At 54.5% G+C, this 27982-nt stretch overlaps 2 protein-coding genes across 2 annotated transcripts; one reads left to right on the forward strand and one right to left on the reverse strand.

Annotated features, from left to right (window-relative positions):
• GNPAT (glyceronephosphate O-acyltransferase) lies at nt 1-20471 on the reverse strand (the record flags this gene model as incomplete). Its single annotated transcript, XM_080717241.1, has 16 exons — nt 20221-20471; nt 13451-13633; nt 11481-11657; nt 10376-10505; nt 9016-9143; nt 8354-8429; nt 7944-8095; nt 7703-7833; nt 6075-6298; nt 5729-5971; nt 4266-4345; nt 3295-3435; nt 2138-2237; nt 1966-2059; nt 1105-1166; nt 1-44 (listed from the first exon to the last, which is right to left on the reverse strand). Exons 1-16 carry the CDS (start codon nt 20296-20298, stop codon nt 1-3), a joined length of 2043 nt encoding a protein of 680 aa, XP_080573367.1. The 5' UTR covers nt 20299-20471.
• FSAF1 (40S small subunit processome assembly factor 1) lies at nt 20297-27976 on the forward strand (the record flags this gene model as incomplete). The annotated part of the gene is made up of 9 exons (XM_080717242.1): nt 20297-20317; nt 20357-20544; nt 20598-20662; nt 23131-23441; nt 25807-25863; nt 26414-26509; nt 26623-26709; nt 27116-27165; nt 27838-27976. 9 exons carry the CDS (start codon nt 20297-20299, stop codon nt 27974-27976), a joined length of 1014 nt encoding a protein of 337 aa, XP_080573368.1.
• Nucleotides 27977-27982: the final 6 nt, after the last annotated feature.

Genomic DNA, 27982 nt, shown 5'->3' on the forward strand with positions numbered 1-27982 from the left:
TTAAAGTTTTGCAGTGGCTGGTTTTCCTACTGGTGTCTTACAACCTAACACAAACAAAGAGCCCATTAAACAATGTTGATTTTGCCCTTCCTCACGCAACTTCTAAACTACTGCCCAGGGAGACACCCGCAGTGCAGAGCCGTGCAGGCCCACCAGAGCCAAGGGGACGGCCTGCCTGTCCACCTGCAGGTGTGGCAAGCGCCAGAGGGGCAGCTGGGCCAATGCCCGGGCCAGGAGCTGACCACAGCAGCACTTCTGACCAGGAGTTCAGTATGTTAACACTGACTTTAATCTGCTCCCACCAGCAATAAATTGATGGTCACCTTGCAGAAAGAGGCTTTTATGGGTGTTTTAGCTATATGCCCCTCCTCACCAAATTTGAAATCTAGTTTCAAGGTTACATATTCTGGGCTCGCAGGTAGGATGGGAACAGAGGACAGGGTCTCCTGCTCCATCTTTGTGTGCATGGATGCCTTTTACCCTTCTCTCCACCAGTCAATCCTTCCTCCACATGCCTGGTCCTGGGATTCCCACCCAAACAGACTCTAACCAAAGCTCTTCAGCGCAGCTGTGACAAATGTCCCCAGGTAGGATCAGGTACAGAAGCACCACTGTAAGAATATCCACCTGACACAGCACTTGTTCAGTGTCATCAACAGGACATTATTTTTTCCTAAATATTAATACTCGCCCCTTCTAAAATTACCTCCTTGCGCCTACAAGAGTGCTGCTGACCTCCTCTGACCGCTTGCCACTCTGTTCCCACCAGTACTCTTGGTTCTTAAGAACCCTAAACAAGCGGCCTGCCTCTTCTGGGCCAGGTTGTTTCTTTTTACTTTTTCTTACAGTGCCAGGACTTGAACGCGGGGCCTCCACACCCAGGCAAGTGCTCCACTACTCTACGACTCAGCTGCAGCCACATCCCTACCCTTTTGTTTTCTTTTTGTTCCTGAGACAGGGTCTTGCTAAGTTGCCCAGGTTGGCCTTGAATTTGCAGTTCCTGTGCCTCAACTTCCCAGCAGCTGGGGTTACAGGCATGCACCTCCATGCCTGGCTTGCTATAGCATACTTTCTTAACATCATACTTCATTAGACTGTACTCACCAAGCATCTCTTCCAATTTAGTTGTGGCAGGTTCGTTCACACTAAATATGCAGTCGTTATTTCTGAAGAAAAGAACAGCACGCTTTGTTATGGCTTAAACTGGGTGAAAAGACACATTTCCAATATTCTCTGCGTTCCTGCTAGTGTCCACTCCAGGCACTGCTTCTAGGCGGTGTCCCTCCAGGCCAGGCGCAGCGAGAAGGCCTCCTGCTCCTGTCCATTTCCCGCGTCCCACCTCCGGCCACATCAGACACGGGACCGCGAGTTTGCACAGAGTTTATCCTGTTACGTTCTTTCATGTAGGAGAGTGTCTGTCTACCCATCCACACCCACACACTCACAGCAGGTTTCCTTGTCGATATAAATACCAGTACCAGGAGAAAGCCAAAACATTGGCCTACAGTACTCTTTGGTACTGGAGACTGAACCCAGGGCACTCTACTTCTGAGCCCCCCCAGCTCTTTTTATTTTATTTACTGCTATGTGTGTGGTACTAGAGATTGAACCCAGGGTGCTCTACCTCTGAGACACACCCATAGCCCCACTTTTTTATTTTGAAACGACCTAAGTTGCTAAGGGCCTCGCTAAGTTACTGAGACTGGCCTCAAACCTGTGATCCTCCTGTCTCAGCTCCCAAGTACCGGGAGCACCACACCTGGCCTCGCATAAGTACTTCCATCCTCTGCTCCACCTCCTTTTATTCACAGCCACGGGGCATGTCCAGTTTGGTTCAGCAGGCAGGGTACGTAAGGATGACGCAGCCTTCACCAGCTGACCTGCTCGTGTGTCTCTGGATTTTGTGCTCACGACCACAGAGGGTCCTTGCCTCTTCAGCACCCGCGGGCTCCCCACAATACTTACACCTTCTTCTTCTCTACCAAACCGAGCCTCACAAAAGCTGCTAAGGCATTTTTCTGCACATCAGAAGATAACACATCGTAACACTGAGAGGTCCCTGAAAGAGGCAGAGGGAGATCACCAGATGACTTTGTTCCCAAGAGGGAAGAGCCCCGCCCGCAGAGGCGAGACTGACCTCGGTCTAGAAGCTGACTTGTGAATTTCCTAACTGCAGCCAAGTACTGTTTCTCAGTAAACCGCTCCTCTTCTTCATGCAAGAGGTATTTGCAAATTACCTAATTTGAGGAGGGAAGGCAAAAGGAATGAGAAAAAGGGCAGCCAAACACAGGACAGTAAACAAAAGTACAGCGTCTCACACTGGAGCAGAACGCAGACCCACCGCGGCGGCCAGAGGAAAGCTGGGGAATTTCTAGGACACCTCTTCTGAGCTTCTATTAACTTTTAAAACTAGAAAAAAGGAGTCTTAAATAATACTGGCATTTATTACAGTTTAATTCCTCCTTTTAGTAAGCTGTAAATTTATTACTAATATCTTCATGTTATTAAGAGAGAAGCTGGGTGTAAATTTATTACTAATATCTTCATGTTATTAAGAGAGAAGCTGGGTGTTGACAATTTTACCTTTTTCTCTGCACACACCCAGCCAGTACTAGGCCCTGAAACAACGGACGATTTAACTGCTGAGAAGTGACTAACGGTGGACCTAGCCTTAGTAAGTACTCAGAAGGTGCTAGACTTGGTACAAGGAGCTGATGGGTCCTTCCCTGAAGCACAAGCACCGCTGGGCCAGGGAGCCAGGCAATGCTGCAGCCAGGCGGCACATGGGGAGCCGTGGGATCCTCCGGGCTCACACGCCCATGGCCCCTGTGGCTGTGTTTCAGAGCCTCCTCTCCCGCTGGCCTGGGCTGATGACCATGTCCTTTCTGTACCCGCTCCTTAGCACTCCGACACGCTCTTCAGATATTGGCGTGGAGCTTTCGCCTTCCTTTCCAACATTACACTTCGTAACATAAACGACTGGCTTTATGTTTCATTGAGTCTTCATTCATCAAGTGCCTGCTGTGTTTCAAACACCTGCTACAGGCTAAGAAGACACAGACACAGTGTGACGACAGTTCTCGGGTGAAACTGCGCTTACCTGAGTACCGTGCTCAAGCCCCCTACAGTCAGCCTCTCAGGTGTGTGGGACCAAGAGCCCTCCTGTCGGTACCTGAGAGGCGACTTGGTTCACCCCCCTGGGGAGGTCCTGGCCCACAGACCAGAACAAGCAGAACGGGAAAGCCCCGTGTCTGCTCTGAGCGCCACGAAGAAGAATGTGCCCAACTCACACACCTGGTAACTCTCCACAAAAGGCCTAACGAGTCCCTCCAGGAATCTTAGCGCAGCACTGCCTTCCTCTGTGACCAGGACGTCCCTCGCAGTCACCTGTATGGCCTCACTCTTACAAAGCAGGTAACAGCCTTCTTCAAAGTCCTGGAAGGGCACAGGGGAAGCCATAATGCACACGCGAATCCGAGTTCAGGAGCACTCTGATCTCAACACACGGACACCAGCTGTCCACACCTTCCAGAACCATCTGGCTGTTCCATGGAGCAAGAGAAGCATTTGTCCTAACATACAAGCTGCTGCGCCTCAAACAGCAAACGTGGAAATGTACGAAGCCAGACTGAGGCGATGGGCTTCCTCCCGCTCTGCACAGCCACGCCTTCCACTGCACAGCAATCCTAAAGCCAGAACTGTGCTCCTGCCATGCCACCCCGGCACACCGCCCTCACCGCCCAGGGCGAGACGGAACCCGCTCTCCTCGGTCTAGCGCACAAGGCCAGAGCCCCTGGCCACAGTAGCCCAGCCGGGGAGCCGCTGGCCCATGCGTTCCCACACACCAACGCACTCTAAATAGGAGAGCGTGATGGACTTTCTTTTTTCTTGGTGCTAGGGATCCATCCCAGAGGCATTCTACCTTCGAGCCATGACCCCAGCCCCCCACCCTTTTTTGAATTTGGAAACAGGGTCTAGCTGTCAAGACTGGTGTGGAACCGATGACCTTCCTGTCTCCGCCGCCCAGTGCTAGGGTTACAGGCGGGTGGAACCACACCCAGCATGCACTCGCGTAAATGTTTACTCAAAGTCGGTGTATTCACAGGACCTGCACCAGTGTTCAGGAAGTGACTCTTCTCACCAGAATCCCTAGGTTATTAACTAAACTCGGCCAAGACTCTCCTGTCGTTGCTGAGTGAGAGCGGTGTGCTGTGAAGGGGGACCCACGCACACGTGCTGCCTGACACACTGCTGCCAGGACTCACCTTCAGGGTGCTTCCTGGGAGGAAGATGAACTCATCTGAGAAAACATCATGTAGGAAGCGAAAGCAACTGTAGATATCCTCTGGAAATAGATTCATTACAGAAAATTATAACAAAGCCTTTCAAATTTTCGGGGAGCACCAGGAAGTCCACAATACCCTAAAATGCAGTCTATTTCTATTCATAAAATGGGTAAACCTGGCATGGTGGTGCATGCTTGTAATCCCAGTACTTCGGAGACTGAGACAGGAGGATCACAGATTCATGGCCACCCTCAGCTGCTTAGTGAGGCCCTCCAAAACTCAGTGAAACCCTGTTTCAAAATAAAGAATAGGGCTGGGGGTGCAGCTTGAAGGTAGAATGCCCCTGGGTTTCATCCCTAGCACCACAAAACAGGGGTAGGTAAGAACTAGGTCCTCTACAGGGAGGCAAAATAAGCCCAAATTTTACCAACAAGCAAGCAAATCCAGTGCGGTTAACACGCAGGAGTCTAGTTAGCTGGCACTGAGTGAGACACCACAATCCTCAGAGGCCGAGGGTTCCGCCTTCCTCCCCAGGCCCCGCAGAGGAAAAGGAGCTGGCTGCTGGCTTCCAGTCACCACACACTTCCTACTTCTTTACCTTACCTTACCATTAGCGCCTGGCCTTGTTGATGCCTGCAGACCTCTGGAAATCAAAACCCAGAGATGGCACCTGTGGCCTGCGGCAAATGCCCCGGCCTGGGACCCGGGCCCCCACCCATCGCTAGCTCCCCAGCCGACCAGAATACCACTGTGTGTCCAACAAGAACTGCGGGGTGCGGGCCTGAGGCCAGGAGACGCCGCTGCGCTCACAAGCACAGCCTTCTCGAAGCATCTCGCACCTGTGCGGGCCTGACTGCCCTCACCTAGAAAAGGAGGTTTGGACTCAAGGACTTCCTGGTTCCTCCAAGTCACACGTATAGGTGTATGCACGCATGTGTGTATGCATGAACGTTTCCTTTGGTGTGGCACTAGGACTGTGCCTGAGGACGGAGCTCAGGCTGCACCTCCAGACCTTCCTAACTTTTTGTTCCGCGATGGGGTCTGGCTAGATTACGGAGTCTCATCGCATTGCTGTCTGTCCTCAAACTTGCAGTCCTCCTGTCTCTGCCTCCTGAGTACACTGGGATCGTAGGCGTGCACCACCACGCTCGGGTGAACATGTTTTTGCAAGGGGGCCTCGCTGTACTGCCCAGGCTGGCCTCGAAGGCCTGGGCCCAAGCACCCTCCCGCCTCGCCTCTGTGTGTGCCGAGACCACAGCACACACAGCCCCTCTGCTGCTCTCCAGGGCGGGCGCCCCATCCCTAGGGCGCCGAGCGGAGCCCCGTGTTCAGGGCACAGGCTGGCGCCACCCCACCAAGTGTGGGCTGCACTGCTGTGGCTGGGCATTACCTGCACCAGCATGCTCCCCCGTGGACCACAAGGCCACATTCCTGAAAGTTACCTTTCCTGAACCCAGGTGTCATCTGCAAGGCTACCGCTACTAAGGATGGACGGACGAAAACGTTGAGCAGCTGGTTCCTGTAGGCGGAGCACATGAGGAGCGTGACGTGCTGGGCAATGAGGCCATCGACCACCTCGCCGTCCCCGGAGTCCACCTTCAGAACCACCTGGTTCTTGACGAGGCTGGCCAGGTTGGAGTGCAGAAGGATGCTGGACTGGACAACTTGCTCGGCGGGTTCGTTATCTACACAGAGAGAGCATCAGACTAGATGGGCCTTGCCTGCGGCGCTGGTGAATACTGCCCTAAGGCGTTCCCAATGGAGAAGCAAGAGCGAGCCCCTGCATACCAGGCCAGAGCAAGCGCCCTCCGAAGGCCTGTGCCAAGCCCTTCAGCCACAGCGCCTTCTCCACCAGGGTGTCCAAGTCCATGGACGGCCGGTGCTGAAGAAGAATGGTGGCCAGCAGGCTCCAGGGGCTCAGAACCAGGTTCTCAATTTGCAGAAGCTGCATTCTGTAGGCGACTTCAGTGACAAAGGCGTGCATGTCCTCGGACTGTTTCAGAGGGATGTACCTGAAAGGAACACACTCTGCGGCCATGCGCACAACATGGGCGGGGGCGGGGCGGAGCTGCTCACGCTCCGCAGGCTCCTGCCCAGCGCACCTCGCAGGCATGTGTAAGCAGGCTGCCTGGCTTAGCCAGTGAGGTCTCTCCACACATCTCTGGGGCACATGCCGGAGATGGTGGAAGAAATACTATCTTTTTTTTAAAATGTGTGATACTGGAGATTGCACCTAGGGAGTCTACCTCTGAGCTACACCTCCAGCCCTATTTTTTATTCTTTATTTTGAAACAGGGTCTAACTAAGTTGTGGAGGGCCTCACTAAGTAGCTGAGGCTGTCTTGAAACTGTGATCCTCCTATCTCAGTCTCCCAAGTACTGGGATTACAAGCGTGCACCACCATGCCTGCCCGGCTGCCTTTTGATTTTAAAAAACAAACTCACCGGTGAAATCTGACTATGTATCTACATAAGTGGCTAAGAAATACTACTAATTCCCAGCTCCAAGCCAAAACTTCTGTTGCTTTGATAAAAGGGTAGTATCACTTCTGCATAAGCAGATGCCTCCCCAGTAGAATAAATGGCTGTCTCCCTAGTGCCCACACGCTACCCACGCCTGCCACGGGCTGCACATGGCGGGCTGCTGTGGCTCTGGACACACCCTGCTGCCTGCTGCATAGCCCCTGCGGGGCCCCCCGCAGGTCATCACAGGCGCTTGCCAAGGGCTGTGTGGGGACTAGATGCAGCTACGCAGGCAGGGTCTTGGCAGGAAGCCTGCCTACCGCCAGGGGTGCCCTACTGGAGCAGCTGGTGGGACCGACTGGAGGTCTAGAGCCATGGGCGGTGGAGGGTGGTGGTGGAGGGCAACATGCCCCTGAGCTGGGCTTTGCACCTCTGAGCTGGGCTTCACAGCCACGGGCGAGGCACCTCTGCTGGGAATGCTGAGCTCAGCTGGGCACACATCCTGCCCCTCCTTCCCAGGCCTGCTTCTCTAAACCAAGAGACCACAACTGCCCGTGTGCACCCTCCACCCTGAAAGACCTAATGCCTTTTCTTGCCAACAGGGACTCACCCCTTCATTACCGACACACTTCTCTCTGGGATGGAGACAGTACTGAAGACACCCGCCGGCCTTCCTGCGTGTGTGGTTGTTACTAATGGCCCTCCTTCCTCCCTGCCGGGGCAGCTTCCCCAAGGATGGCCAATGTCTGACTGTGTCTGACACAGGACCCTGCAGCTAAGCCAGCCCCCACCAAGCACACAGCTCTTCTTTAACTGTGGCCTCCCGTGTCGCCCATGAAGGACACGGCTTCCTTGGCAGTGTGCCGTGGGCCTGTCTTGGGCAGTCAACTCAGACCCACAAGTCACACCTACCGCACCCTCATCTCTGCATCAGCTAACAAACAGGCCTCACACCTGGGAACCAAGTTATACGGGCTCCGACTCATCCTCCCCGCCGCCAGCGAGCGAAGCGACACAGGGTCTCCGAAGTACACGTGGATGCTTCCAAAGTTTTCCGAGAGTATCCTTCGGGCTTTCAACAAGCCCTGGTCGTAGCACAACAGGGGAAAAGAAAACAAAAGGAGCACACTTATCAGCTGACGTGTGAGCAGGACTCTCCACTCAAAGAAAAGCAAGTGTGGCTATCCTCACGTACAGTTGTAGATTCTTTTGGCTTAGGAACTCCTAGAAGCTCATAGGCATAAAGGGTTTCTTCCAGTATCTTATCATAACTGATGCTAATTGGGACAAGGTAGGTATCAAAAACTTCTCTTTTAAAAAATGGTTCCATCACAATATTCAGGAGACCTATAAACATAGGGAGAGATGTTTTACCATGCATATTGAAGATGAGAGCAGACACGGGCACACAAATAGGAAGACACCAGAAGCGTCCACCACATACTAAAGCACAGGTAGAAAGAGTCATAGAAGCAGCTGCGCTCACAAAGAAAAGAGTACCTCCTCAAAACACTGGAGCGCCGCGTTCTGTGGAGCACCCGTGGCGCACCACACCTAGAGCCTCGGGCTCTGCACCTTCGTGCTGATCTACAGCAAGTGACCTACCAAGCTTAGGAGTCAGTGTCTTGGCAGAGCGGCTCCTCGTCCCTTCGAGGAAGAATTCAACAGGAGCATAACCATTCTTTAAAGAGAACACAAACAAGACACAAATCCCATTGCCCGCTCTCAGGATGATGCACGCGTCCTTCCGACCCCAGGACTGGGGGTGGATGCGGCTCTGTGCATGCAAAGCACCGCCCTGCCACTGAGCTGCACCCCAGCCCCAGTAAAGACTGTATTTTACATATTTTTGTGGTGCAGGGGATGGAACCCAGGGGCACTCTACCTCCAAGCTACACGCCCAGCCCTATTTTCATTCCTTATTTTGAAACAGGGTCTCACTGAGTTGCAAGGGCCTCCCTAAGTAGCTGAGGCTGGCGGTGAACCTTAATCCTCCTGTCTCGACCTCCCAAATGCTGGGATGACAAGCGTGCCCACCATGGCCGGCTAGCATGCCGCTTTTGATTTCTTTCCCAAGCTCCTTCCCAGCCCTCTGAATAGACTGCTGAGTGAGATTCGAACAGGAGAGCCACAGAAGGCTGAGGTTCAGAGCATCCTTCAGGGGCAAACACCGCTAAGTGATAGGCTTGGAAATTAACAATCTAAAAGAGCAAACACCAGTGCAAAGAAAACACAGCTTGAAAGCCCTTGGTGGTTATCTGCATTACCCGCAGCATCGTCTTTACGTATTCAGAGAACACGGCCCAGTAGAGTTTATTGCCACCGAAGGTGCGTCGCATGAAGAAGGCACCTGACATCCTCAGCAGCTCCCCCACCATCTTCATGCCCAGGAAGTCTGCAAGACGAGAGGGCGGGGTCATGTGCCGCAGGAGGCCTTGACGATCCACACCGAAGACGCTCGCAGCAGTGCCTTCCGGGTCACATTCGTACAGAGACACCTGCTACGGCTATGGAGGAGAAGGGCTCCGTGGGCCAGACGCTGCACAGGCCCAGCCCACTCTGCTCAGGGCCGCCGGGCCGCTCTCGCCTCTCACAACAGGTGCAACGTCTGCAAGCTTTTAGTGGATCAGGTGAGATAAAGCAAGCCTGCAAGAGAGGCAGGGCTCTGCCGGCACTTTGAGGGTAGCTTCTCTCTTCGTTTTCTTTTAGTTTTAAGAAGCTCCCTCACGTGTCAATTCGGAGGAAATGCTTTTGCAGTGCTCGGTTCCGGCGGTTCTCGGATGACTGCTTCACAACCTGTGCTAACAAGGTGCGCACTGAATCGCAGCTTTCCTGGGACCCCGAGCAGGAGCTGGTGAACAATCCTACTTCTGGCACCACCCTCCAGAAACAAAAGCCCTGGTAGAGGATGACACCCAGCACTGTGTGTAGTGGCGGCACTATGACGCACTCAGCCATGCTGCGGGCACTGGACAGCGAGCGACGAGTTGGACTCTTGCCTCATCCCAGAGAAAAAGTGAGCCCTGGGGCTCCAAGACCCAAATCTAAAGCCCACAGCCTGAGTCTCCGAGGAAAACACAGGAGACGTCTCCACGACGCTGCACTAGCCAATGAGTTCTTCCCCTGGCACCAAAGCACATGGAATCCAAGGGAAATTTATGAACTGTGCTGTATCAAAATGTCAGAGTCCTACCGCTGTGAGTATAGTGAGCAGAGAGAAAGCTAGCTCACAGACAAATGTGCATCTGATAAGGGTATCCAGAAAATAGAGACAGCCCCTAAAACACAACCACCCAACTCAAAAGTAGGCAACGAGCCTACTTTGGAGGCTGAGGTGGAAAAGCACAGGTTCGAGGCCAGCAACACACAGTAACTTAGCAAGACCTCGGTTTTGAAATAAAAAGTAAAGTAGCACTGGGGGCCGTAGCTCAGAGGAAGAGCACTCCTGGGTTCAATCCCCAGCACTGCTAAAACCTAAAAGCTGCAGAAGGGTAAGGAAAGGAGCTGGGTAGGCCTGCGCTGTGCGGATGGAGCAGAGCGGGCACTCCACCGCCCCGATCCCGGCACCCCTCGCCTGCCGCAGCGAGCACCGCAATCTACGGCTGAGTGCGTGGAGGCCATACATACCCATTCCTGCAGCTATGACTGGCACGGGCAAGTCGTAGTTGTACAAGAGGAAGGACAGCATCAGGAAGTCGATGTAGCTGCGGTGACTAGGCAGCAGGACGACCGGGTGCTCCTGGATGGCCCGCTGCAGCTGGAAAGAACCCAGGCCGGCCACTGGCATCAGGTTGGAAACTGGCTCGCCCCGGGGACAGAGGAGTGCTCGCCCCGGACGCATGGAGCCTGCACGTAAAGTCTAGGTATTGCTCAGAGTCCCAATTAGACGGTTTCAGCTTTGCTCAACACCAGAATGCTACTGTGCAAGCCTGTGATGAGCAAGCTCCAGGCGGCTGCCATGGATGTCTGGGCGTCTTGCACAGCTGTCGCACACGCACTGCTCACCACCACGCGCCTTCAAGCAGGGCGAGCCCCAGCCGCCTCTATCAGCAAATGGCCAGGTCAGGCTGCCCTGGAGAACTCGAGGCGCCTCAGGACCAAGGGAGGGATGGTGTCTCCCCTCCGCTGCAGTCACTGGGTGGGAGGGACACCCGTCCCTGGATGCGAGGCTCTGCCCGTGGTTCTGAAACCCACTAACTTGTGGAAAATTGAGGCAAGACCTGGCTTGCCTATACCCCCAGGCCCCAAACACTACAGCAAACATGTTTTGACAGCCCCAGAGGATGTATCACCAACATACAACACGGAGAGGAAGAAACTTTTGACAGGAAAGTAGATCCTGAGTGAAAGCAGAACATTAAAGGCCTGAGGAGGAAGGCGCATGGAGACAGGAGCTTTCTTAGGAGAAAACAAGATAAGCATCAAGAACACAAATGAGGAGGCCATGGGGAGCTCAGGCCAGCGCACAGCAGGCGAGGGGGCTCCATGGGGCTCAAGCTGCACGCAGCCCACAGGGAGCTCAGGCCAGCGCACAGCAGGTGAGAGGGGACTCTAGGCAGCTACGGTGTGCTCACCCACGCAGCCAAACAACACTGCGGAATGCAACTTCTTTTCTCAATTATGCCAGAAGAGAATAACCTCGTTTATGGGCAAAACACACCAAAAAGGACAAAGGCGACGCTGGAGAGGGATCTAAGGGCTGAGAAGGGCTGGTTTAGCCATCGATACTCACTTTCTGAATGCCTTCTTCATTCACGCACACCTTTGAGAAAATCTGCTTAAATATCTTGCTCAAGGCGAAGGCAAACAACCGGATGGCCCCCAGGCGCAGTTTGTGGCTCATCTCCTCCAGGATGGTGCAAGCTTCCTCGCGGAGGACATCCGCAGACTGGAGGGACTCCTTGGAAAGCTGAGAGGGAGGGTAAGAGACAGGACTCCACTCAGACCAGCGGGACCCGTTCCAAACCCACCAGTACTGTGCTCAAAGGCGCTAGACGTGGTGGTGCATGCTGGTAACCCCTGGCCTTGGGAGGCTGAGACAGAAGGGCTGCAAGTTCAAGAACAGCCTCAGCAACACAACAAGACTCTCAGCAATCTAATAAGACCCTGTTTCAAAATGAAAAATAAAAAAGGGCTGGGGTGTAGCTCAGAGGTAGAATGCCTCTGGGTTCAATCCCCAGCAGCACCCCACACACACCCACACAGTGTGCACGCGCCAACCTTTCAGTGTGGCATCCAGTTCAGTGGCACTGCACGAGGAGGTCAGTGACGGGAAGTGACACTAGAGGGGGGAGAGCGGGTCTGCAGCCGGCGCAGACGAGGCTGGAGGGGGCTGCAGAGACCCACGTGGGATGGAACTTGGCCGGAGGCCGGGCACCTGCCTCCAAGATGAGGCTAAGCACACATGGGGGCGGGTGCAGGCACGGGTGCATCTGAAAGGACTGGGAACTGAGGAGCCTTGTTTCTTTTTTCTTTTTTTAGCGGTACTGAGGATGGAGCCCAGTGGCGTGCTACCTCCAAGCTACACCCCTAGCCCTAACTTTTAGTCTTTTTATTTTTGAAACCGGGTCTCACTGAGTTGCGAAGGGACTAACTATGTAGCTGAGGCTGTCTGCAAACCGCGATCCGCTGGTCTTAGCCTCCCGAATGCTGGGATACAAGCATGCACCACCACGCCTGGCTGAAAAAGCTTGTTCCAATCCTCTCCATCAGCCTGAGGAAAGGGAAGTAGGAGGGAGGGCAGGCAGAAGGAGCCCAGTCCATGGCCGGCTGCGGTCCTGCACACCCTCCAAGCAGCCTGGAGGAGGTCGCCGGCACGAGGCCTGGGGGCTCTCCCTCTCTGGCCCATCTGCCGCAGAGTGGCAATCATGGACTGGTGGAATAGCTCGCCGCCCTTTCTCTGCACCTGCCCAGCCATGCTGAGCCACTCTCAGGACGCACAGGTGCTCTCAGCTCCTTGCAACATGCTGGTGGCTCCCAACTCTGCCGTTCTGTGGGATCACCGGGGCTTCTTGAAAGACTAGGGGTGCGGCCCCTGCCCCTGGCGTTGTAACCAGCATGGGAGTGAGGTCAGGCGCCAGGACCTTTAAAAGCTCCCCAAGCACTTCTAACAGGAGGCCTGAAGCCAGGAGAGAAGTTCTCTTCTTTGCCCACCTCACCTAGAAATCCTCAATCACCTTTCAGGCCTCATTTAAAAGTAAAATCACTGCCGGGTGCGGTGGGCACGCTTGTCATCCCCGCGCTTGGGAGGCGGAGACAGGAGGATCCCGCAGGCTCGAAGCCAGCCGCGCTGGCTTAAGAGACCCTGTTTCCAAATAAAATATAAAACAGGTCTGGGAGTGTAGCCTGTAGGTAGCAGGCCCCTGGGTTCCATCCCCAGTACCACCAAAAATAGAAGAAGAAAAAAACAGTAAAATCACTGCACTGACTGCCTACGTGGATTCGCTGCATGCCAGCACGACTCCGTCGTGTCTCATTGCGACACGCAGCCGTCATCCACCCTTCCCTGCCAGCTGCACACCTGCTCAGCACCGGCCCGCCTGCGCCTGACCAGGAGGCCAGGCCCGCCCGCGGGCACGAGTGGAGCACGGTGGATGTGCTCACGCATGCACCTGCAAGAGTCCCTTCCAGGTAAACTCAGAGGAACGGGACGGGATGGGCCCGATGGCGAGCGGCTGCTCCCTGCTGCTCCCTGCCACGTGCCTGTTTGATGACATAGTGAATCTCCTCAGAACTGAGCACGCTATGCTTGAGGTCGCTCGGCGTGCAAGGGGTGAGGCCCCTGTAGACAAGCGGCGTGTAGCACTTCATGGCAAAGCGCAGGTCACTGACATGCCTCCTCTCCTCTAGGATATCTTCAAACTCGTCCCACTTTCGGAGCTCTTTCTGTGGATAAAGCAGGCGACAGAACGCAGTGAGGGCGTGTACACAGCAAACACAGACCACAGTGGCAGGGTCGCCTCTGCCCAAGTTTACTGTCTGAACAGGAGCTGAGTGCTCTGAGGTTAGATTCAATGAAGAAAAGAACATAACGATGACTAGAATCCGTGGTGACTAAGTGACACCGAGTTGCGCCTATAGTCCTGACTGTGACTCCGCGAGCCAGCCACTCTTTGGGAAGGTTAGTAAACGGGAGAGACCAGACATCTAGCTCTAGAGTCAGGTCATCGGTTCAAAAGCTTCATCTGCCATGCTGACAACTTGTCTGCCTCTACTTAAGAAGTCATCAGGACACACTGGAGCCCCACATCATGTCCAATCAATAGCCCACGTGGTACAAGCCAAACACAGAATCCCTGAAGGAAAGCTCCCTGGGCTCCTGCAGAGCAGTGAGCAGGGGGACCCTCCTGCGCCCGGCCAGCGGGCCCAGCCCGCCCCACACACCACGGTGGAGAGTGAGTGATGCCTGGCAAGTGCCAAGCCACTACGGAAGCAGGGCCAGAAGGCTGCCCACTCTCAGACAGCTTAATGTTTCAAAGCTGCTGCCGTCCTCAGGATGATGCCCCTCTGGGGGGGAGACAGCTCCGGTCAGCGTGGGGTGGGGCAGCCCTGATGAGGCCAGGGCGGGAGGGGCTGCACAGAAGAGGGGTGCGGCCGGTGGACAGGGCCAGGCCAGGTGCCAGCAAGGCTGGAGCCATCTTGCCTTGCAGCGGGAGGAGGGGCTGCTCTTACCCTGAAGGGGGTGAGGGCGCGTGGAGTGTCTCAAGCAGGGAGCCGCCAAGCACACCGGCCGGGCAGCCACGCAGTAGTGACGTGCACGCAGGCAGGCCGCAGGTGCACTCACGGCCCTCCTCACAGACTGGGGGGAAGGCTGAGGAAGGTGACATCTATAAGATGCAGGGAGGGAGCAAGCCAGCCAGCTAGCTGCTCTGGAAGGAAGAGGAGGAGGGAGGGAGAGAGGGAGAAGGGAGGCCTGCTTTCCAATCTGACCATCAGCAATCCTCCCTGGGCCCCTCACTTACAGGGTCAGGTTCACACCTCTTGGCTGAGCACCCCAGCCTCTTCACCATCCCTAGACCTGCCCTCTTCCAACAGTCCTGCGATGCGAAGTCCTACAGTTCTCCAAGCAGGTGACGCCATTTCAGGGCTCCCAGACCTCTGCTGAAGTTGCTACCTCTGTGAAGAGCACACCTTCTCAAACTGGAGCACTGCTGTACGCTGGCCACTGTGCTCTGTGTTGGCTAGTGCACAATCACCTGGAAAGCACTCTGCCCGTAGCTGGGACGCACCTCCCGTGCAGCGCCACCCCTCCCAGTGGGCCGGCCTTCCTCTACTGCGTCTCCACTGAACCCTCATGACTGGGTTTCAAGACATCTCCAACCCGCTGCACACCTGTATCTGGGCCCTCCTGCGTGCCACGGCTGCTTCTCATCCAGGAGGACCCACAGAATGAGTGCACACAGCTGGATGAAGCTACTCTGAAGCCTGCAAGGACAGCGCCACAGTACTCAGGATGGCCTCGGGCTCCCACACCTGGCCCAGACCCATGTCTAATCCAGCGGCTTTTAACCCTGCTGCACGCTAAAATAACTGGGCCACCTTTTAACACAGAATGCCAGGCCCCGCCTCTGAGACCCGGTTAGTGAGGTCTGTGGGCAGGGCTAGATGCAGCTAAGGCTGAGGGGTAACTGCTTATGGATGGGCCTGCCCTGCTCACACTGGAGAAGTCACTACCACTACGTAAGTATAGTCGCCTGGCTTCTCACCCAGGCGCCTACACGGTCTAGAGGAGTACCCCACCTCAGTCTGTCCCGGCCTCTCCTCCAGCCCCTTCAACTGCTCCGGAGCACCCATTCACTCGATAGCCACCGTGTGCCCACGGGGTCCAGGCACCTGCTATAAGCCCCGGGATATATGCAGAGAAGATAGCCTCGCCTGCCGGGAGCACGTGCCCGGCCCCGAAAGAAACACCTGGCACAAACAGCAGGGCGGCAGGCATGGCAGCAGGCGTGGTGGCGCCACCAGTGGGCAGTGCTCGGAGATGCCAGAAGGGCCCGCTTATAGCAGCTGCCACTTCCCGGCATCTTGCCCCACCTCAGCGCACCAGCGTGCCTTCACTAGCAGGGCTGGGGGCGAGACGCTTGGCTCTCCTCCCAGGACTGTGCATGCGCAGCCTCCAGAACACAGGTGAGGGCGAAGCTGAGTGAAGCGGTTGGGAAATGCTACATACTTAATACTTACTACCAGTGTTCTTCATAGACTTAACTACACGTTTATGTGGCTTGGTCCTTTGATTATAATAACGATTGCATATTAACAGTGGACTTGCAAACTTCATAAACATTTAGCCTTCAGCTCTGGCAAGCCCATACAAGATGGATGCGGGACACTACTGGAAAAAGAATATAAGGAAAGCAGAACATGGAATCTGATAAGGAGGTGCCTTTGAGTTACATCGATGGCCATCTCTCTGCACAGAGGGTAGATGAGTCGGGGCCTCTAACCACCAAAGGCCAGCAGCAGAACGTGCTGGAGAGCCACAGCGGCCACCGGGCAGCCGAGAGCATGCTGAGGAGATGCATGCTGCTGTCTGGGACAGGCCAGGTGGCTGAAGCCAGAGGACAGGATTCGTAACCAGAGCCCATGGTCTCACAGGACACTAAGAACCGTCATGGCCCGCAGTGGCTCCCGGCTCCCGGGCTTCTTCGTCCCATGACCTCACTGCAAGACCTGACGCACACTCTGGCTTCAGACGCAGCCACTTGCTGACGCGGCCAGCTCTAGCATGCAGGCCAGCCCTTCCTCCCTTGCTAGTGTCTCAAACGCGTGTGGTTAACCTGGTCGGCGGCAGGAAGGCCCACAGTTAAACATCTCTTAGCTCACACTGTCACCTCCCAGGCGAGACTGAGTACTACCTGGCAGAACCTGCCCGCCCGGTATCCCTCACCGCCAAGGGGCACCAGGATCAAGTCACAGAAACCCGTCAGAGCAGACGCCCCTACCACCCTGGGTACCGCAGGCTCACTGCTGTCCCTCCCAAGCCCGCTGCCTGGCGCCCGGGCTGCGGCCACAGTCTGATCACCTCCCAGCCTCTGCTCAAGTAAGAGCTTACCCACACAGGTGAGCACGCCAGAAATCTAGGAGCCTTCTTAGATGCTCTCAAGTGTAAATGGTCTCCCAGAAGCTAGATTTTTACCCTCAAGGGTGTGTAAGCAGACGTACAAAGCTTTAAGGATATCCTCTACCTGCTTCCTCAGGTGTTTCTCAAGCCCTCTTTCCCCTTACCCAGAAGTCCCCCCACATGTGCAAGACAGTGGTTCTTCTTACACCAATGCCGATGACAGTCTTCCCCTCCCTCATCTACCATCTGTGATTCAAAAACTCAGCCAAGGTGTTGCCTTCTCTCCACCTTCTCAGAGTTCCCAAAGAAGCCGGGTGCCTCCTCCTCTCCTCTCCTCTCTTCTCTCTCTCTCATACCGGGGATTGAACCCCGGGTATTTTACCTCTGAGCTACACCCCGATCCCTCCTGCTCTTTTTGTGGTACTGGGGGTGGAACCCAGGGGCTTTTCTACCTCTGGGCTATATTCCCAGACTTATTTATACTTTATTTGGAAACAGGGTCTCACCGAGTTGCTGAGAGCCTCACTAAGGAGCTGAGGCTGCTTTGAACCTGTGGGATCCTCCTGTCTCAGCCTCCCAAGCGCGGGGATCACACGTGTGCGCCACCACGCCCCGCTCCAGCCCTTTTTATTTTGAAACAGGTTTTCATCTCGCTAAGCTGCCAAGGGTCCACTAAGTTGCTGAGGCTGGCCTGAAGCCTGCAATCCTCCTGCCTTAGCCTGCCAGGTACTGGGGTCACAGGCATGGGCTGCCATATCGGATGCCCTTCTCTGGGCCCCAAGGCAGTTGCGCATGCCTCCGCCGCTGCCCTTATCCCTCCAACACTCACTGTTTACTCTTATGACTTCCTGCGTCCTTAAAGGCATGAACTGGGTCTGTATTTTCCTTATCTTAGAGGCTAAGAACATGACCGGGATACTTGCAGATACTCCTAATGTTTGCTATAATCAGCCACATCCTAAATACCACAGTACTATTTTGAGATCAGACAGAAGTACTGCGCAATAGCAGCGTGGCCAAGAAAGTGAGCTCAGCCTGAAGTCCTAAGAAGTGCAGGTTCTCACAGAAATAAGGCCCCGCGGCCTTCAAGAGCAGCAAGAACTACTGATGAGGTGCGGGCCGCTGTCCAGCACACAGTGCTTGACGCACCTGTTTCTCTCTTTCACATGAAGAGGGTCACAAGAACCATGGGCCAAGGAGCAAGCAAAACCACAACTCCTTTATTGAACACACACAAGGGAATTTCCAGGCAATTTGCAAATCAATTTAGGGCCAAAAAAAACTACTTAATATGACTTGGATTTACACAACTCCCTTCCTTCGTGCCTGTTCTGGCAGCAGAGCCAGAAACCCAAGAACTGTACTCTGAGAAGGTCAACAAGGAGAGAGGCTCATGGCTAACGTGATTAAGCTCTGGAGAACTGGGCAGCTCCCAGCAACCGAGAACCTAAAGTCCCTAACAGAGAGGGAAGAGGCACTTCCCCATGCTCCCAAGAAGACTTCCTCCACTTAACAGGAAAGCAGCCACTCTCTCCGAATCCAGGGTTTGTGTATTTTGCTCATTTGTTTCCTTTGCTTTGACCTTCCTGGAAAAATCATCACTACACCACATTTAAATCAGAAACCTATGCTAGCTGCCAGATCATGAAAACGTGTTCTGTTTCGGTGCCGGAATGGAACCCAGGAGCATTCTACCTCTGAGCTACACCCCAGCCCTACTTTTTTGTGCTTTAGTTTGAAACAGGGGTCACTAAGTTGCAGACGCCTCACGGAGGGCTGAGGCCAGCCTCAAGCCTGTGATCTTCTTGTCACTTTCCCAAGGACTGGATTACAAGTGTGGGCCACCATGCCTGGCAGAAATGTTTGTTTGGTGGTACTGAGGATGGAACCCAGGGGCTTTCTACATTCTGGCTATACTCCCATATCTATTTTACATTTTATTTGGAAACAGGGTCTCACTAAGTTGCTGAGAGCCTTTCTAAGTAGCTGAGGCTGGTTTCAAACCTGCACGATCCTCCTGTCTCAGTCTCCCAAGTACTGGGATTACAAGTGTGCACCACCACACCCTGCAGAAATATGTTTTTTAAAATGCATTCTTGAGCCGGGCCTGGTGGTGCACTGGGGGTGCACACTTGTAATCCCAGTATTTGGGAGGCCGAGACAGGAGGATTCCAGTTTGCAGCCAGCCTCAGCTACTTAGGCCCTTTGAAACTCAGTGAGACCCTGTTTCAAAAATAAATAAAAAAGGCCCAGCATGGTGGTGCACGCTTGTAATCCCAGCATTCGGGAGGCAGAGACCAGAGGATTGAGGTTCACAGACAGCCTCTGCTACTTAGCATGGCCGGTTGCAACTCAGTGAGACCCTGTTTCAAACAATAAAAAACACTAAAAAAATAGGACTGGGGATGTAACTCGGAGGTACAATGTCCCTGGGTTCCATCCCCTGTACCGCCAAAAAAACAAAACAACAAAAACCCCTTTCATTTCTTCTGACAGTAGAGATTAACTTAATAATTAAAAAACAAAAACAAAACAAACAAACAAACAAACAAAATGCCAGGCGTGGTGGTGCAAGCTTGTAATCCCCGCGCTTGGGAGGCAGAGACAGGAGGATTGCACAGATTTGAAGCCAGCCTCAGCTACTTAGTGAGGCTCTCAGCAACTTAGTGAGACGCTGTTTCCAAATAAAACATAAAATAGGTCTGGGAGTGTAGCCCAGAGGTAGAAAGCCCCTGGGTTCCACCTCCAGTACCACCAAAAAAAAAAAAAAAAAAAAAAAAACAGGCTAGTTTCTGCATGAAAACTGTGAGTGGCCGACATTCTGTTCGGCAAGAAAAAGAAACACCAGTTAAAACCAGAAGAGGAAGAGGGCTTGCCTTGAAAAGAAACTTGAGAGATGCTGGGTGGCGATGGCCAAAATGACTTGAAGCAAGTGTAACGATGATCAGAAGACAAAAAAGACGCTGAGGATTTCCAAAACTCTACTCTCCTGGACCAGTCTTAAAACAGCTTCCCCACACAGAGGCCGAATACTCTGCTCCCAGGAATATCACAGCAGCGAAAGGTCGGGCCCTCGGGGCGGAGGCTGACCCCCGGTTCCTGGGCGCACCGGGAGATAGCCTGGGTGACACGCCCTGGCCAGCGCGGGAAGCCTCCGATCCCCATGCCCGATCCCTGTGTCCGAGGGCTTAGGGCCGGAGGGCCGAAAGGAGCCAGTGACCACCACCGGCGAAAAGTAGTAAACGCACGGTTCCCACACCGCACGGCGACACACCGTTGCCGTGGAAACCAAGCCAAGCACACGCCACCTGCCTCCCGGGGCCTCGGGGCCCGCTCACTCTTCCTGGCCGGGGCGGGGGGCCAGAGGTGGTCCCTGGCGGCCCCGCCCGGGCCTCGATCTCGGAGTGCCTACCGCGTAGAGGAGCACGACGGCGCCGGGACCCGGGGAGCCCACGGAGAAATGGGAGCTCGAGGAGCCCGGGCAGTCCATGGCGCGGCTGCCGTCCCGGGCGGGGCCTGGGCTGCTCTGCTACGCGAAGGTGGAGTAGCCGCTGGGGGCGGTTCTTCCGCGCGGGGCGGCCCGACCTCGCCCAGGCCGGCAGCACCCTCTGCGGCCGCCGCACTGGACGCCGGGCGCCGCCATCTTGGCCAGGACGGAAGCCGGGCGGGCCCCGCGGCGCATGCGCGGACATGGCCGTGTGCGCATGCGCGGACCTCGGCGCCGGAAGCGGAAGCGGCCAGTTGGGGTCGCTCCGGGATAGGCGTGGGGTCTATGGCGCCTGGCTCTAGCGTAGCAGCGCCTGCGGGCTCCGAGACGCGCCTGGACGCCTTGCTGCAGAGTCTCTACGACTTGGGTGAGTGCGGCCTGCGGATCCCGTGGGGCTGGGCGGACAGCGCGCATTGGTCCTCGCCGGCCGGCTTCCCAGTGTCCACGCCCGCCGTGCCCTGCTCCCGAGCTGGCCTCGCTGGCCGGGCGCGCAGAGCCGGCTTCCACGCTCCCCACGCCGCGCCCAGGCCCTTGGGGTCCCCGAGCTTTCCTTGCCGACCTCCCAGCCCGGGACAGCCCGGGGAGCGCCCCACACACGCACAGGCTGCGCAGAGCCCGCTTCCCACGCTCCCCAGGCCTGGCTGCAGCGTGCCCAGTCACTTGGCCGCCTGGGGCTCTGGGCGCGTCACTGGACAGTTTGCTAGACAGCCTGCGGCGCGACCCTCGCCAAACCCGTTTCATTTTCACAAGTTGGGCAACCTTTCTTTTCCTAGAAACAAACGCCGGAGGCCAAAGAAGCTTGCCGAAGATTAGCTCGATACGTGTAGATCTAGGGCTCCAATGCCTAGACTCTAGCTCCACATCCTGCACTTTGTGGACTTGTCAGGTGCTAGCGCATCTCTGTGCCCTTGGAAAGTTGCAGAACAGAGAAGGTTTGGTCTTTGAGAAGTTTAGAATCTAGATGGGGAGAAAACTATTCAGCAAAATCTTAAGTTTATGTCCAGATAGGTTAGAAGTTGTTACGCCAGGAGCCCTGAAACCCTGGACCATCTGCACTCATTTTTATTTTACTAATGCCATGTGTAGTTGGCACTTACACCCATGTGCACGGTGTCTCTCTTCTGTTTGTGTGTGTGTTTGTGGTACTGGGGTTGGAACCCAGGGGCTTTTCTACCTCCAGGCCATACTCCCACACCTATTTTTTTTTAAATATTTTATTTGGAAACAAGGTCTCACGAAGTTCCTGAGAGCCTCACTAAGTAGCCGAGGCTGGCTTCGAACCTGTACAATCCTCCTGTCTCAGCCTCCCAAGCGCGGGGATTACAAGCGTGTGCCACCACGTCCTGCAGGAGGCCTAACATTTAGATCAGAACTTTCAAGTGATTGGCCAGTGTTTGAATGGGTAAAACACAGAGTAAGTAAGGGAATTTAGTGGGAAATGAGGGTGTTCGAGGCAATCCAGTCATCTTACATTCTTCTTAATTCATATTTGGAAGAAAACAGAAGACCATTACATGTACCTCAAACCCTAGAAAGTGGTTTGTTTTTGTTTTTGTTTTGTTTGCGGTACTAGAGAAGGAACCCAGGGACATTCTACCTCCTAGCTACACCCCCAGCCCTTTTTTGTGTCTGGGGGGTCTGGGGATGGAACCCAGGGGCATTTGACCTCCAAGCTACACCCCCTGCCCTACTTTTTTTTTTTTATTCGTGTGTGTGTGTGTGTGTGTGTGTGTGTGTGTGTGTGGTACTGGGGGTGGAACCCAGAGGCTTTCTACATCCGGGCTATACTCCCAGCCCTATTTTATTTTATTTATTTATTTATTTATTTTTGAAACAGTTGCTGAGAGCCTCACTAAGTAGCTGAGGCTGGCTTCGAACCTGCGCGATCCTCCTGTCTCAGCCTCCCAAGCGCGGGGATTACAAGCATGCGCCACCACGCCTGGCTTTTTATCTTTATTTTGAAACCAGGTCTCACCAAGTTGCAGAGGGCCTCACTAAGTAGCTGAGGCTGTCCGTGAACCACGATCCTCCGGTCCCAGCCTCCCGAATGCTGGGATTACAAGTGTGCCCACCATGCCTGGCTCCTATTTTTTATTCTTTATTTTGAAACAGGAACTCACTGAGTTGCATAGGGCCTCACTAAGTAGTATCTGAGGCTGGCCGCATACTGCAATCCTCTTGTCTCAACCTCCCAAATGCTGGGATTACAAGCAGTGGGCCACCATGCCCCACTAGAAAGTGTGTGTGTGTGTGTGTGTGTGTGTGTGTGTGTGTGTGTGTGTGTGTGTGTCCACGCGCGCGCGCATGTGCGTAAAAGAATCAGACATGGTGGTGAGACATGCTTGTAATCCCAGTACTTGGGGGGCTGAGAGAGGAGGACCACAGGTTCAAGGACAGTCTCAGCAAATAGTGAGAGTCATCAATGTAGCGAGATCCTGTTTCCAAATAAAAGTAAGATAGGGCTGGGGGCATAGTTCAGAGGTGAAATGCCCCTGGGTTCAATCCTCAGTGCCAAAGAAAGGAAGGCAGGCAGGCAGAAAGGTTGCGATGGCAGATACATTAGCACATCACATGAGCCAGTTGGGATTCCTAGTCCTGAGGACCGTTGTTGTGACCATGCTTTGAGTGAGGGCTAGAGGAATTGTGCTAATAAAGACCAGAGACAAGCATACGATCATCCAGGAAAAGATAACTGTGGGCGTGCGCCTCACTTGAAGAAAAATAGTTTCTTTCTGTGTACTTCTGGGGGCTTACCACTGTATGCTTTGGTATGATTTGGCATTGGTATTAGTTAAAACCAAAAAATATTTTTGCTTTTGGTGTCTGGACAAAAAGGAGAGACAGAAGATGAAACAGGACAGAAGAGGAGCAAGAAAAAGAGAGAGAGCCAGAAGAGGGAGGTGGGGGCTGCGGCTGCCGCCACGCGGGGGCCGCCGCCGCCTGGGACTCTAAGAAGAGGCCAGAAGAGCACGTCCAGCTTTTTCGAGGACCTCAGGGTGGAGCTGCAGTGTACGCCCGCTGCCAGCCCTTCAAGCCCACCACGCCCTGCTGCCGCAGAACTGCCCCCTCCTGGAGTGGAAGTGGTGGAATTTCACAGCAGAAGTCGAAAAAGAAAACCAAAGCCAGCTCGGGACGCGCACACAGAGGTAGGCGGCAATCAGCTGATCTGACGGGCTGGGTGAGAGAGACCCTGGTGTCCTGGCATTCTGCGGCTCTGCAGACAGCGCGAGCCCCCAAGCCCCCCCCAGGCCTGAGGACTGGCTAAGTGTCTCGCGAGACTCAGCATTGGTTCTTAGCTGGCGTGGGGGCATACAGGCTGACCTTGGTTGGCAGGCTGCCGCCCTCCGGAGAAAGGCAGGTGTTCATTGTGTCTCATCGCTGATGTAAGCTGCTGGGCACACTTGGCACGGCAGCGGCTCGAAACACTGCCCGTGTTTCGGTCTGCAGAAACACTGACCGTGGAACATTCCTTGCTCCGTGCCCAGCCAGCAGCAAATCAGCTGCAGGGGTCATAAGCCCAAGCCTGCTCGGGAGATCTGCTCTTGTCCGTTAGTGTTCCGAGGGAAACACAGCTGTTTGGCTCTTCTGACATTCCTACTGTGTGCCTGACCTGCTGTGTGCCGGCCACTTCCGGGCACCGGGTCATAGAAGGGAACAAAATGTACGACCACCATTGCTCTAGAGGAACTTGCATTAAGGTGGGAAGGTCGTTTGTTTTTACTGAGCAGCAGTCTCTCTCACGCTGAACGTGCGAATCTGACCCAAGATTCCGTCCAGGAAGGAGGTGTGGTCCTCCTTCCCAGCAGCTTTTCCCCACTAGGATATTCTTTGCCACTCTAGAGCTTTGTCAGATGCATGGCTAAAATCCAGATATACCATTTCTTTCACTGTCCCCATGGCCTATAACCTCAGTCTATCAAAAAAGAAAATAAGGGTTGCATTAGTTTCTAAAGCTGCTACAGCAAACGACCACACACTTAGTGACTTACTAACAGTAGAATCGTACGTCCTACAACTTGGAGTCCAGAAGTCCCAGCTGAGGTGTTGGCGGGGTAGTGCTCCTGAGGTCGAGGGAGAGCCTCTGCTGGCCAGCAGTGATTCTCTGCACCCCTTGGCCTGGGGCTGCATAACTACTGGGCCTGTCTGCATGTGTGTCTGAACCTCGTTTCCCTCTGCCTCCGTTAGGGACACCTCTCATTGGGTTGAGGGCTCATCCTACTCCAGGACAATCTCATCTCGAGATCCTTAATTACACCTCAAGGGTCCTTTCTCAGGTGAGATCTTACTCCCAGGTTTCTAGAGAGCAGGACATGGCCCTGTCTTTTGGGGGTACTGGGGATAGAACCCAGATGCATTCTACCTCTGAGCTACACCCCCAGCCCTATCACTTATTCTTTATTTTGAAACCGGGTCTAAGTTGTGGAGGGCCTCACTAAGTAGCTGAGACTGGCCACAAACCTCGATCCTCCTGTCTCAGCCTCCTGAATACTGGGGTGACAAGCATGCACCACCACGCCCAGCTCAGTTTTAAATTTTAAAAGGCAAAATGTAAGTTTGTCTGCCCCACAACATCCTTGTCTAGTCCCCAGGCCTCTCCCTTCACCAAGTGGAGGAGGCTCCTCAGGGTGCTGTGGGAAGGAGGCCTGCAGCCCCTCTGCTCCCACTTCTGCAGCCAAACACGGCCTGTGCTCCTGGAAGCCGTGGGGAGCTGCGCCTCCTGTGGGCGGAGCTGTGGGGTCCCCAGGTGGGTGAGCCCCGAAGTGGTGGGTGTGAGTAGAGGTGAAGACTGCATGGATGTCTCTCTCGCAGACGCGGCATCCATCACGCATAGCAGGAGAGCTTCCCAGAAAACGGTCTGGGCAACAGTAGATGAGAGCCGCACACCCTGCCTGTGGCCTCAGCCCTTTTATTTTATATTTATTTATTTATTTATTTTTGGTGGTGCTGGGGTTCTTGGAAACCCTTCTACCTCCGGGCTATGCTCCCAGACCTGGTTTTTTTTTTTTTTTTTTTTTTTTTTTTAACTTGGAAACAGGGTCTCCTAAGCCAGCAAGGCTGACTTTGAACCTGTGCAATCCTCCTGTCTCTGCCTCCCAAGCGCAGGGATTACAAGCGTGCGCCACCACACCCAGCCTATTTTTTATTTTGAAATAGGATCTCATTAAGTTACCACATACCAGCTTTGAACCTACAAATCAGCCTTTCACTTACTAGGATTAGAGCATATGCCATTGTGCCTGGCTGAAAGAGATGATCTTTTTTTCTTTTTTTTTGCAGGTCTGGGGATGGAACCCAGGGGCATTCGACCTCTGAGATACACCCCCTGCCCTGTTTTTTATTCTTTATTTTAAAACCAGGTCTTGCTGAGTTGCAGAGGGCCTTACTAAGTAGCTGAGGCTGTCCCCCGAACCATGATCCTCTAGTCTCAGGCTCCAGAATGCTAGGATTACAAGCGTGCGCCAGCATGCCCTGCTCAAGAGATGATCTTAATAAGAATTTTTTTCTTTGCAGAGTAAAACTAGCATCCATGAAAAAAATGTACATATTCAAGAATTTGACCTCGAGAAGGTATGTACTTTGAAGTTATTTGTAGTTGACTTTGAAGGTTATTATGTTTACAAAAAATGTATTGTGCTTATATGATTTATAATGAGTAAATGCCTTTATTTACAGTACCAAAATACAAGTATTTTCTATGTAATGGTTAGGGAGGGCGTCACTGGCTTAAACTCTCTGAGTGTTTAACACTTTATGGTTTTACCACTACGGTCCCAGTGGGGCGGTGGTAAGTGAAGAAGCAGGGCTGTGTGTGCTTTCAGTTGGAGCAGGCCCTAAGATGTGTGGGAGCAGGGCGGGGAACAACCTGTGGCTGAGAGGGGTCTGCTCGGCTGCCGTGGTGCGTGGATTTGAAGCCCGGCTGTCTAGAGCTGCTGTCTCTGCCTGTGTGGGTACCAGGCTGTTTGCAGGCCTCAAGCAGTGCCGAGCTCTGCCTGGATCCAGCTCCGTCACTGATCTGTGCAGACTTGGGGAGATGCAGTGGAGGTTGGGACCTGAAGGGGGGCCTCCTGGGCCTGTTTCGGCCAGCTGTGCACGCCATGGGTGGGTTGTATGTCCACAGGCTCGCCTGGAGGTGCACCGGTTTGGAATCGCGGGTTACGGGAAAGGAAAGGAACGAGCCCTGGAGCAGGAGCGCGCCATCCTGCTGGGCGCCAAGGTGAGGTGCCACCTCCCCGGGCCAGGCAGGTGCAGGAGGAGGCCCAGGCACGGGGGATGCTGGGACACCGCAAGACAAAACTGGTCACATACGTCTTTATTCTTTTATTTCAGCCTCCCAAGAATAGTTGTGTGAATTACAAGGTCTTACAGGCGCAAATCAAGGAAAAAAAGGCAGCAAAGGAAGAAGAAAAGAGAGTGGTGGGTGAGCTGGGTGCTGCGGCGGGTCCGCCCTGCTGGGCGCTGCGCCGGGAAAGCGCCCAGTGCTGGTGGAGTTCCCTCCTCGTGTGAGCCGAGGGCGGCAGTGCACTTGACCGTGCCACTGTCCTCTCCTAGACTCCCTTTCATGGTGCACAGCAGCGTGAGCCCTGCCAGTCATTCCCCTGAAGACTAGACCGTCCACTGCAGGACAGCTGCTCCTGCCCAGCAGCCTTCCCCACCGGGAGAGGGCTCAGGGTGGGACTTGGAATATGTTTTGATCAGTGTGCCCATTTGAGAAAGAAGAAAAAGCTGCTGGTGCCATGGTGCCCTTTGTTACAGGCCTCTTGCCCTCTTCAGATCGCCATTATCTGTTACTAACGTGTGTTCTTTAAAATTCTGCCATCAGGCCCAGGACGCAGAGATTTTCAAGAAGAAGTGGAAAGGGCAGGAGGACAGGTGGGCGCAGGCACAGCGGGCTCTGGGCATCGTCACGGGCCAGAGTGTGTGGAGTCGTGTGCCCGCCTGGCAGGGAGGCGGGTGGGTGGGCGCTGTGAGGTCTCCAAGGCCAGCTGCTGCCCTGGGAGTGAACTTGGGGTTTCTCTAGTCTCTCACTTCCAAAGACCAGACAGCTCAGGAGACGGTGGGCCGCGCCGACACTCCCCAGCCTCTGCGCTGGGCGGCTGGTCTGAGTGCGGGTGCCGCTCCTGTTTTGCCATGATCTCTGTGTGGAGCACTGCCCGCGCTGGTGCTCCCTTCTCGGTATTGTTTGTGCCGCCTTCTTCCTCCAGCGGGTGTTTCCGCATCGACTCTTTGTCTTTGCCTGTTTTCTTGGGCCCTGGTCGCCCATCACATCATGGCCATCTTTGGTGCTAGCACGTGGATGCCTTGGGTGTGGTTACCCAGCTGTGGACACGCACACACACACAGCCGTGAGGGCCTGGCCAGTCCTGAGGAGAGGCTGAGACCAAGCCGTGTGAGGGAGGCTGGAAGTTGCTGGAGAAGGGTGGCGGTGGTGGGGCGGCTCTCCACGCGGAGCAGAGGCCGGGGCCAGCATTTGAGGGGCTGGGGCCAGGCCACGCCACTGCCTGGGCCTGGTGTCATGGAACCTTTCTCTCACCTTGAACCTAGGAAACCCAAAAAGAAGAAGTCGGCTCCCAGTATTCTGTCCAATGGACGGTCTGGACAGGTGGGAAAATTCAAAAACGGGACCTTGATTCTGAGTGCAGTCGACATCAAGAGAATAAAGTCCTCCAGGGTTGCCAAGTGAGGAGCT

The sequence above is a fragment of the Muscardinus avellanarius genome (genome assembly GCF_963383645.1).
Source record: "Muscardinus avellanarius genome assembly, chromosome: 20".
Classification (NCBI taxonomy): Eukaryota; Metazoa; Chordata; class Mammalia; order Rodentia; family Gliridae; genus Muscardinus; species Muscardinus avellanarius.